Source organism: Miscanthus floridulus, chromosome 5 (genome assembly GCF_019320115.1).
Source record: "Miscanthus floridulus cultivar M001 chromosome 5, ASM1932011v1, whole genome shotgun sequence".
NCBI classification, from domain to species: Eukaryota; Viridiplantae; Streptophyta; class Magnoliopsida; order Poales; family Poaceae; genus Miscanthus; species Miscanthus floridulus.
The window spans coordinates 125,115,950-125,128,347 of NC_089584.1; the positions used below are offsets into that span (position 1 = coordinate 125,115,950).

General features: G+C 41.5%; 1 protein-coding gene across 1 annotated transcript; it reads left to right on the forward strand.

The window, feature by feature from the left end:
• Positions 1-3,312: 3,312 nt before the first annotated feature.
• LOC136453444 (LOB domain-containing protein 15-like) lies at positions 3,313-4,625 on the forward strand. Its single transcript, XM_066454015.1, has 3 exons — positions 3,313-3,405; positions 3,649-3,946; positions 4,078-4,625. The coding sequence occupies exons 1-3, from the start codon at positions 3,392-3,394 to the stop codon at positions 4,507-4,509; spliced, it is 744 nt and encodes a 247-aa protein (XP_066310112.1). The 5' UTR covers positions 3,313-3,391; the 3' UTR covers positions 4,510-4,625.
• The last annotated feature ends 7,773 nt before the right edge of the window (positions 4,626-12,398 follow it).

The following is a 12,398-nucleotide window of genomic DNA, read 5'->3' on the forward strand; positions in this document are numbered from 1 at the left end:
GCTCTGTCTGTCGGGCCGGTCGTGGGAGTTGAGGTGGAGTATTTATACTCTTCCTTCTCTCCCCCAACAGTCATCTTTCTCATTCATTCACTCCAACCGACTAGCAGCTCTTCCTCTATCCTCCATTGATGCTCCAACAACGCTAGGACAAAATCTTAGGCTTCGTTTAGATTGCGAAAAAATTTCAACCCGATAAATAGTAGCACTTTCGTCTTATTTGGTAAATATTGTTCAATCGTGGACCAACTATGCTCAAAAGATTCATCTCGTGATTTCGAACTAAACTGTGTAATTAGTTATTTTTTTTACCTACATTTAATGTTTCATGCAAGCGGCTAAAAATTGATGTGATGGAGAGAGAGTGAAAAAACTTGGAATTTGGAGGTGATCTAAACAAGGCCTTAGTGATGCATCACCTCCTTGGCAATTGGTGATGGAAGATCCACGTCTTTTTGGGATGACACTTGGATCAGCGGGCAGTCTCTCTGCAGCACCTTCCCTATCCTCCATGGCCACAGCTCTAACAAGACAGTATCGGTCCGAGAAGTGGTGCAGCGAGGCTTCTGTGCCTTCCTTGTTCCAAGATTGTCTAATGCAGCTGATGTCGAATGCGGCCTGCTTGAAGGCATACTCTCCACTGTTTCCCTTACACCGAATGAGGATGTCCGTTTCAGTATGTTTGAGAAAGGAGATCGCTGCTTGGACAGCGCTAAGATCTACAAAGCATCCACACACACTGTTTTGTTCCCACGCAGTGACTGAGCCAGGATTTTCGTGAAGCCTGGGCGAGACGCAACATACTATTAAGGATCTATTTGATAAAGCTCCAGCACCTCTTAAGATGGCTCCGGCACCTCTTAAGATGTCCTGGCTCTTCATGTGGAGTAGCTTTTTTTTTTTGAGCTGAAACCATTTCGAAAAATGTTTGACAAAAACAGCTCCAGCGATAGTTTTATAATAATTTATATTAAATTTGTGAAGAGGAAGAAGAAGCTATCGCTCTGTTCGCTTGTCTTATAAGCCGTATTTTTTTAGCCAACGAATAGTATTTTTCTCTCATAATAAATCAGTGAACAGTACTTTCAGTTATGACTTCACAGCCAAGCGAGCATGGACATATATTTCTGCAGCTCCGGCTCTTCTATAGAAAAAATAGCTTCAACTCCTCCGAGCAATAGTACGTAGTGGAGACTTGTAGTAGTAAATGAGGAGAGTTATGACCATCTATCCAGATTACGTACAAAAAAATGACCATCTATCCAGAGTCCACAGGGGTGCGATGCAAGCTGTAGGTACTAGGTAGAGATGTAGGGGAGGGATCCACTTTTGAAGGCAGTGTATGCAATGCAATTGCAGCTGCATTTTTCAATTGCCCCTTCGGCCCTTCCTCCCTGCAACCCCTTCCCAGGCTCCCAGGCAGGCCTTCATGCTACCCTGCTATAGTGACATCTGCATGATGCATGGGTGTGTGTGATGGCGATTGTGAGCCCGGGCACCGGCCCAGGGTGGCCGGGCCTTGGCTCCGCAAGTGTTCCCACGCCGGGCTTCAAGTTTGTCTGGCAAAGCCACGCCCCATCGAAAGTGAAGTTACTTCAAAATCGGCTCCAATACCGTGTAAACATCTACAGGAAAGGCATCCTTGAAGATGACACATGTGTTGTCTTCCATGGGAGTCTGGAGACTGAAGATCATCTATTCAGAGACTGCCCGTTTGCTGTAGCTTTTTGGGCAAAACTGGGGATCGACTCCATCCCGGACACAGTGCAACTCTGGGCGATCGGTAGACCAGAGAACCTTCCTCGGCAGCTCTTCCCTACCTTCATTCTCATGTGATGCTGCCATCTGTGGAAACACCGTCATGGTGTTGTTTTTCGCAATAAGCAACCAGACGTGAGCCAAGTCCTGAGCTCCTGCAAAGAAGACTGTCGTCGTCCGTGGAGCCACTGTTTCCCCCGTCGTCGGATACATGTTACTAAAGTTAGTGCTCTCTTTTCACAATGAATTAGCCCGCTCCCTATCTGTAATAACTTTGATATTCAGGCCAATGGGCAATGTCCTTGTATTGTTAAACCTTCAGTGTTTGACACCGTCCATCACCGGCTTGATGGAATCAATGGAAAATCATTTAGGCCTCGTTTAGATTGCAAGTTTTTTCACTCTCTCTCTATCACATTAAATCTTTAGATACATGTATGGAGTATTAAATTTAGATAAAAAAATAATTAATTACACAGTTTGATTGTAAATTACGAGACGAATCTTTTGAACCTAGTTAGGCCATGATAGGACAATAATTGTCAAATACAAACGAAAGTGCTACAGTACCAAATACTGATTCCTAACCTCAATCTAAACAAGGCCTTAGATGGGGTCTCTCACCCCCGGTACTTGACTAAGCCCGTGTTTAGTTGGCCGAATTTTGGAATTTGGGCTACTGTAGCACTTTCGTTTTTATTTGGCAATTAGTGTTCAATCATGCACCAATTAGGCTCAAAACGTTCGTCTCACGATTTCCAACCAAACTGTGCAATTAGTTTTTTTTCGTCTATATTAATACTCTATGCACGTATCGCAAGATTCGATGTGACGACTACTATAGCATTTTTTGAGAATTTGGATTTGAAACTCAACGCGGCCTAAAAAATATACTTGTCACACGTGTATATATAGGACGCGACGAAGATTGACACCGCATGTTTTTCTTTTCTTCCAAAACGTCATAATGGATACCAGTTCAGATTCAACGAAATTTAGGCCTCGTTTAGTTTGCAAACTTTTTGACGAAATGGCACTATAGCATTTTCGTTGTTATTTGGCAATTAGTGTCCAATCATAGTCTAATTAGGCTTAAAAGATTCGTCTCGTGAATTTCGTCTAAACTGTGTAATTAGTTTTATTTATATTTAATGCTTCATGCATGCGTCCAAAGATTCGATGTGACGGGAAATCTTGAAAAATTTTGCAAAATGAAGTGCAACTAAACAGGCACTTAGACGAAGTCAAGAGAGTCAAGGGACTGCACCACAGGGTTCTACCAGCTCTGGTTCCGCTGCTAATGGATTTTCTTAAGGAACAATCTCCATGACATGGTCAGAAACAGCAGGAGAGATCAAAGGTAGGAGATGGAGGGTGCCAGGCCAACTAATAAAAACAACAAATCTTTTGCCCCGTCGCCATACATATTTGCTTACTACTACCAATTTGTCGGTCTTCAGGCCCATCCCCCTCATTAATGCCTTGCCTTTTAAGCACTCTTTCCTTCCAAACTTTATACACTTCTACTTCTATATGCCTCATATCTCTCTGTGTGTCCATCGGCTAACGATCCCTCTCCCCTGTCTTCTCCGTCTCCTCTGCCTCTCCCAAGCAAAGGAGAGGAGAGCATGCCTGGATGTCCACGGAGAGGTAAGATTTCTTCCTCATTTGTCTCCATGTGTCTTCCTTGAATTCTGTCACAGTTCAACAACAAAACTTTCTTCGAGAAGGAATCTAATCGCTGTTCATTGTTCGTTTCCTTTTACCACATACTGTTTTAACCTCGTTCCATTGCGCTTGTACCATCAAAATTCTCAAGATTATTCCCCGTCTTTGATCCCACATGCAACAAACCCTAAGTGACAGCTCTGCCTGTTGGACTGCCGCCTGCAGGGAGAGACTCGGTGAGATCGGGAAGAAGATCAAGCGAGAGCCGGATACAGCCGCCGCCCTCGCCATCGCTGCCGCCTCTGCCTCCGCCTCCACCGTGCCGGCGGACAACCTCATCCCACGCCGCCTCGGCCTCGGCGGTGCCCTCAACACCTTGACACCGTGCGCCGCGTGCAAGCTCCTCCGCCGCCGCTGCGCGCAGGAGTGCCCCTTCGCCCCCTACTTCTCGCCGCACGAACCCCACAAGTTCGCCGCCGTCCACATGGTCTTCGGCGCCAGCAACGTCTCCAAGATGCTCTTGGTAAAGCTTCAACATGAAGAAAAATCCATCATCCTTTTCTAGTCTAGTTAAAAAAAATCATTCTTTTCTAGTCTATAGTTAAAAAGATTTCACCGTAGATGGATTGCTTGTAAACGCGTCGATTGTCGCAGGAGGTGGCGGAGGGGGAGCGGGCGGACGCAGCGAGCAGCCTGGTGTACGAGGCGAACCTCCGGCTGCGGGATCCGGTGTACGGCTGCATGGGCGCCATCTCCATGCTGCAGCAACAGGTGAACGCGCTGGAGGCCGAGCTGGAGGCGGTGAGGGCCGAGATCCTCAAGCACAGGTACCGGCAGGCCGCCGGCAACCGTCTCATTGACGACGGCACGCATGCCACGGCCAGCTTCGTGGCTCCTGCGTCGGCTCCGGTGCACGTTAATGACGCGGTAGCGATGGTGGAGGCAGGCCAAGAGGTCGCAGCCACCGGCGGCGCGTCGGGGATGTCGACGTCGTCCGCGGTGTACGTTGCGGAGGCCGAGCAGCCGGCAAGTACTAATCACTATAGCTCCCTTAACCCAAGTGAGCATCCTGCATACTTTGGTTGACATGCATGGATTTATTTAACATTTTGGTGGGATCACAACTAGTAGAAAGTTTGGGTGAATAAACCGTGTGCAAGTTTAATTATATATACAAGTTTTCTAGAAATAGGTTTATAGATGTGGATATATATATTGGGTGACTAAAAAGTTCATCCAATCCAATATTATGGAATGTATGTACCATTTATTTTCTTGTAATTGTCCATTGCGATATTGTTGGTTGATTAAATTAGCTCGACGAAGTAAGCGCGTCATGATCCTAGATATATAAATAGTACAACCATCAGTATGGGTTTGGCACTCAAAGTTTTATGCAAATCTCATAGCAGCTAACACCAAACTTGTGTAGCTCAAACACGCTGTTTCAGTGGATTAGTTCACGCATAGGCAGATGATATTCCTTAATTTGCTTGAACTGAACAATAGATTTTTATGAATTTATTTGTAGTTGCCCGAATGAATTTCTATATCGAGGTTGATATTCCCTCTGTTCTAAAAAGAATAAAAATCTTGCTTCCAAGGAGTTAAACAATTTCAAATTTGACCAACCATATACAAAAACTATACTAATATTTTTATGTGTAATAATATATCACTAGATTAATTAGAAAATCTATTTTTATAGTAAATTTATTTGAAGATACAAATGTTGATATTATCTTGTATAAATCTAGTGAAATTTAATTTGATATTTTTTAACTCATTGGGAAATAGGATTTCTATTCTTTTTGGGACAGAAGTATATGATAAATGGATCCTTTCAGCACTTAGTTTTCTGGTACTATCTATAAGGACTGTTCTTCCATATGGGCCCTTTATTTCAGGCATTAGTTTTTTAACAACTGATGCGTATCTATCTGTTGAATGATTAACGATGTCATTGTCCAGCTTTCTGTTTTTGGCATTTAAGTGAGTTAATTTTTCAGTTTTTTCTCAACTAGAAATCTAGAACTGTATGCGGATCAGAGTCTACAGAACTTATGATTGAAGCAAAACACCGAAGCTATTATACTATTATATAGCACAGTATTTGTTTTCATTCCACATCAAAATTTATAATAATGGTGGCCATCTATAGCACACTTGCCAAAATGCCATCCATATGCTATAGTTCGGCATTGCTACATTTTCAGTAGGGGTGATATAAATACTATGTGGTTGACACATTTAATTTAAATTTCTGTATGAGCATTTTGACCATGAAAAGTTTGTTATCCTGCATCGCTAAATTGGTCAATGAATTTCCCATCTATGTTTTTGTCTGATATGCTGATCATTTTCTTTATCTATATATTAATAAGCTTACCTAGTAGCTTTGATATTTGTCACCTTTTGTACACTTCGATTCTGCCATGATTTGTGTCATAATCTTTCATTTGTAGATCATTATTGGCCGACACATATTCTATCTTTTATGTTTGACGAGCCTATTCTTTGTATGGTTTTCTATAACGACATAGCCTGTTCTGATGTAATCATAAGAGGGGCAGAAAAAAGTATCAGATTCATATATGTAGGATCACGTGGTTTTCTTTCTACATACTCGATCGTGCTAGTTATGTATGCCATATTATTACCCCCACAACAGAGTAGGCGTACCATTTTTATTTCTTAATTAAGCTTTGCTTTTACATTATATTTATAGCTTTGTACGTAGTGACATACACCATTACTTTCTTCAATGAGTTACGGTTTTAAAATATTTATTTTGATACTAGTTCCTGACAACAGTGAAAAGCAATCACAAGATAATATGTACACTTGCTTGTCAATATAATCACAACTAACGTTTTCTTTAAGGTTATAATATGCTGCTCTGATTTTCACATGGTTGGTCTAAATTATCATAAAGCGTCAGACAAAAGTCTAAATGTATACTTTGATGTGTGCACACCTCAAAATAGGTTATTTTATTGGAGGGCAGGGCAGTATATATCATTGTTTTCAGGCAACGAAAATATGAAATCCTTTACCTAGTACTGTTCATGTGATCTTGTATACCATTAGAAAGAATGCTCATTGTCATTGGCCACTAGAGTAGTAGCAGTTTTGGGTACCTGCATACATATGTCTGCATTTCTACTGAGCTGTGAGGTGGCTCTTTCATGCATGGATTGGACGTCAGATGTCAATGACTAGGGCATGACAGCTATATATGCTAGCTAATTGCATTCCTAAAGGTTGTATAGGACGATCGAGGAGCCTTTCCTTTGCGTGCAGAGTTCGATTGCCGAGAGCTAGCTCGTGCTAGTTGAGTTCGAAGTTGGTAAAGTCAGGTACAGACACTCCACCTTGAATTGAAAAATGCAGCATCACCAGCACACGGGCTTGTAGCACATGGCTCCAGGACCCGTCCATGTGTACTCGAGAGACTTCGCTGTTTCCGAGACAGGAGAGAAGCTTCAGCCCAGGACCGCCTTGCTCTCTCGTTTGTCTATTCTACTAGACGGGGGTGGGGTGGCTGGGTGGGGTGGGGTGAGCTGGGATGTATATGCAGCGGGATCTGGTCCACCGTTGCTTGTTGCTTCAGACGGCGGGCATCTAACGATCGATCCACGTTTGTCTGCGCTCAACCCCAATGCCGATGCTTGAACGCTACTAGAGAACAGACTTTAGAACGATGTTCCAATTTAATATTAGTTTTGATTTTTTTTTTTTTTTTTTGCCTCCGGGACTAAAGGACCCTTTAGTCTCGGTTGATAATGCCCAATGATCGTCTACGGGGCAGGGATCTTTAGTCCCGGCTGGTATTACCAACCGGGACTAAAAGTTTACCTTTAGTCTCGGTTTGAGTGATGTCCCAGAAATAAAGATTAATCTTTAGTCCCGGTTTGGCCCCCTAACCGGGACTAATTATCCCGGTCTATAATTTAGCTCATTTCTTCCTCCCCGAGCCCGAGCCATTCCATTCAAACTCACTGTCTCTGTTCTTCCGCTTGCTGTTGTTCTTGCTCTCTCCCCCTCCATTGGTGTTGCTCTTCGATTTTGGAGGTAACAAACTTAATCATCATATGTTTTATCAGTAGCTTATCTCATTTTGCGATGTAGATGCATGTGTAACTTTATATGTTGGACTTTATTATGATTTTATATGTCATTTTTAACTCAAAATCACATGATGATTTGCATATATGTTTGGATAAACAAAAGTTAAATTAGTTCATCAAAATCACGCCTTGCTCGTCCTCGCTGGAGCACGCGTCATCCTCGTCCCCGGTGGCTTACGTGATCTTAGAATTAATTTTTCCATGAAATGAAAAACTTAGAAAATTTTTAGAAAATTGTAGAAAATCCGTACTAGTTGAACTTGCGGACCATGTTCAGCTCGGCAAGCATGTTCTCTGCCGAGCGGTAACGGACGTCAAGGAGGAGCTTTGATTCTACGAGGGAGAGCGGCAACGGTCGTGGAAGACCGTGTTCCCTTTCTCGTAGAATCGGAGCTCTTCCTTAGCCAAGTACGGTGCCGTCCGGTGGAAAAATACTCGCCGAGATGATCACGTAAGCAAGGTCAACTAGTACGGATGGTTATTTATTGAAACATGTTTTTGAGCTATAATTTGATGGATATTTAATAACTTCAGACCTACAAATGTCATCTACAAATGTTACTATCCTCGGCAACCTAAACGCCCGCGAGCTCGCCGATATCGAGCAGGTCACTTAGAAATCATGCCTTTTATTTTTTAGAATTAAATTTTCCATAAAATAAAAAACTTAGAAAATAGTTAGAAAATTGTAGAAAATCCGTACTAGTTGAACTTGCAGACCGTGTTCAGGTCGGCGAGCATGTTCTCTGCCGAGCGGTAACGGACGTCAAGGAGGAGCTTTGATTCTACGAGGGAGAGCGGCAACGGTCGTGGAAGACTGTGTTCCCTTTCTCGTAGAATCGGAGCTCTTCCTTGGCCAAGTACGGTGCCATCCGATGGAGAAATGCTCGCCGAGATGATCACGTAAGCAAGGTCAACTAGTACGGATGGTTATTTATTGAAACATGTTTTTGAGCTATAATTTGATGGATATTTCATAACTTCAGACCTACAAATGTCATCTACAAATGTTACTATCCTCGGCAACCTAAACGTCCGCGAGCTCGCCGATATCGAGCAGGTCACTTAGAATTATTTTTTCCATAAAATGAACTACTTAGAAATCATATCTTTTATTTTTTAGAATTAAATTTGTCATGAAATGAAAAACTTAGTAAATAGTTAGAAAATTATAGAAAATCCGTACTAGTTGAACTTGCGGACCGTGTTCAGCTCGGCCAACATGTTCTCTGCCGAGCGGTAACGGACGTCAAGGAGGAACTTTGATTCTACAAGGGAGAGCGGCAATGGTCGTGGAAGACCGTGTTCCCTTTCTCGTAGAATCAAAGCTCTTCCTTGGCCAAGTACGGTGTCGTCCGGTGGAGAAATGCTGGCCGAGATGATCACGTAAGCAAGGTCAACTAGTACGGATGGTTATTTATTGAAACATGTGAAATCCGTACTAGTTTTATTTAAATATATCATTTTAGAAAATATGAAATTTATACTAGTTTGCAAAAATAAGTATAGAAAATAGATGACAACTGGTACCGGATCCTCGACCTCTCGTTCGGTTGCGAAACGACTGAGGCTAGAACTCCCTCTCATTATCTGCGGCAAGTATAAGCAGAAGATTATGATGGAGTACTGAGTCAAGAGACAGGAACCCAACAAAGGTCGTGTTTCCTACAAGTGCCCGGATCGCGATGTGAGTTTCTTACGTATTTTATAATTATGGCTAATTGATCTGCTTTTCTTGAATATTTTTGACTAAATATTTTTGGCTTTAATTTCAGTGGGAGGGCAATGGATGCGATGGTTGGTACTGGGAGGAAGATTATGCTACATACGTGCAGAATTTGGGTGCGCTTGAGGTAGCGGCTGCTGATGATAAGGCAATAAGCCAGTAGGAGAAACTTATTGATATTCAACAGAAGAATAATTTGTCTGTCTTAGTTGCGTATGATCACGAAATAATTATGTTACTGAAGTGCATTGTAGTTTTAGTTTGGTTAGTGATAGTTGGAATTGCTTACGTAGTAGCCAGGCTTAGTTAATTAATCAACCATGTGTGTCATCTATGTTATGTAATAAAATACTTAATTATGTTCAAGGTTTTCATAATTTGTCGTGTAATGCAGATTATGTCACACTATTGGATATATAATGCCGATCGCCGCTCCTAAGACTTTATTGAGGGCGTGCACTATTTCTTAGGTGTGGCCGAGGTAAATAAGCGGGATGGTTTCATGTGCTGTTCATGTGCCATATGTAAGAATTTAAAGAAATATTCAAGCTCAATGAGTCTTCATTCACATTTGCTTAAGTTAGGTTTAATGTCAAACTATATATGTTGGACTAAGCATAGAGAAAGCGGGGTCATGATGAAAGAAGGTGAAGGAGAAGATTTAGACATTGATGACATTATTGCTCAATATGCTGCCTTTGATGATACTATAATAGGGAGAGATGAAGAAGAGATAGCGGTAGAAGATGATCTTGGTGATGCTCTTGGCGATGCCATTCGTGATGCACAACAAGAATGTAAAAGTAAAAAAGAGAAAGTTAAGTTCGAGCGCATGCTTGAGGATCATAGGAAGTTGCAATACCCGACGGTCGAAGAGGGGCAAAAAAAACTGGGTACAACATTGGAATTTAATAAACTTACTTCCATGCGTACGTGTATATAATTATCCTCACATGTAACTTATATTTATATACAGATTCCAGATGTCAGAGCTCCAAAGAATACAAGACACCAGTGTTGGCTTTATTGATCCTTATATCGTATTCAAAACTAATATTATTGTCAAGGACCACTGGGTATCTGAAGCACAGACGAATATCATGAAGTTCTTCGTGAAGCAGCACGATAAGACAACAATATTTTTCCCGTACAACTTTGAGTAAGTGTTAATAATAATGTAGTCTACACATTTTATGTAATATCAATACAACTTATATGCATGTACGTGTATGTATAAACCAATGCAGGTTTCACTGGATATTCATTGTCATTGGGTTAAACTCAAGTCAGTTAGTAATCTTGGACTCATTGAGAAAAGAGCGAGCACAATACCAAGATATGATAGACATTATCCAGGGATAATTTCGATCTCTCGCGCACAACTATTATTGAATAGACTTTGCCATAATTTATTAACGATCGTACATTATTGGTCGCATAGGGTTTGGAAAGAATTTATTCGGCAACACCGTAAGGATTACAAGGCACCACTTAATGTAGTTGAAATACTAGTAAGTAGTACTATATATACTTCCCCACGTGTTTAATTACTATATCGTACTTCAATTTACGTGTGAGATGATGAGAATAATCTTCTTCTCGTACAGTGGTATTTGTGACAGGAATCAGGTAATAATTTGTGTGAATACTACGTTTGTGAATTTATCACTGCATACATAAGAAGAACTCCTGAAGATGTCATCAGAGTACGTATATATCAATTTTTTATTTATTTTTAAATGAATATATATATATATATATATATTAATACTTTTCCTTTTATTTCAAATACAAGACTGAATGGTTGAAACGAAGGGTCATGCAAAAAGATCATCTGACAGCAGTTCAAGAGTCAATAGCAGGATATCTTCTAGAAAAAGTGCTAAATCCCAACGGCGAGTTCTACTTTAATCTAAGAAACTAATGATGTAAATTAAATGTTTATTGATATCGTTATTTTTGAGAACAAGATTATGAAAGTGTTGTATATATACATATATATCTATAATATATATAGTTTTATATTTTATTCAAATATAATAATGCTCGAGATGAGAATTAGATGTAATTATATGCGTGCGTGTATTTATATTAGCAGCGTAGAATACGTACATAAAAACATATTATATATTAAACAAATATGTGTAACTGAACTGAAAACAAATTAAACAAAAAAAAGAAAAAGAAAAGGAATCTTTAGTTTTGGTTGGGGTTACCAACCGGGACTAAAGGGTGCGGCCATGTTTGCTCGGCTGGAGGATCTTTAGTCCCGGTTGGTAATACCAATCGGGACTAAAGGTCCCTCTTTAGTCCCGGCTTGATGATCCGGAACTGAAGGTTTCACCTTTAGTCTCGGGATCGTTGTCCCGACGCGGTAACCGGGACTAAAGGCCGTTACCGCCCAGGACAATAAGTCCATTCTGTATTCTATAGTAGTGCAAGTCTTCAGTTCTTCACTAGCCTCGAAACCCAGCACGGAAGAAGATGCACACTCGTACAGTGTCACTGGTGCTCAGAGCGGGCGAGCAGCCATGGATACGCAGCCTGTTCGGGAGGCCGTATCGTATCGTGGATTATTTATTACTGGTTAGTTTGGTGTAAGAGAAAAACACTATTCTCAGCTCGAAATTTACGATCGTTTACGAGCAAGCGAGCAGGCTGACGATTCTCCCTCGATCGCCGGGATGGACAACCAAGCAAGGACGTAGGATCTGTCGGAGCAGGCCATGGCTTGCACGTTGAGTTCCTGGCAAACAGCCAAACAGCCAAACAGGACTGAATAAGTACAGTGCGGATCGATTTGAACTGGCCGATTTGTTAAATCGTTTCTGCCGGAGATTATCTAGCGGTTTCATTGACCATGGATCGGAGGCGCCGACTTCACGAATCTTGAGATGCCACACATGGTGGTGGCAGCTCCACGGGACCTCGGTGCCGGCAACTGTTTGGCATGTTGCCACTTTTTTTTTTTTAGCGATCGTGCCGAAGCACGTTTTTCATTAAGCAGAAATGAGTTTTTGTTACAATCCTTATGGCCACGGTAATCCAAGGTTACCGAAGCCAGAAGTTACACAAGCAAAGCAGAACACGCGAGTGTGATTACACAATCATGAATTTTA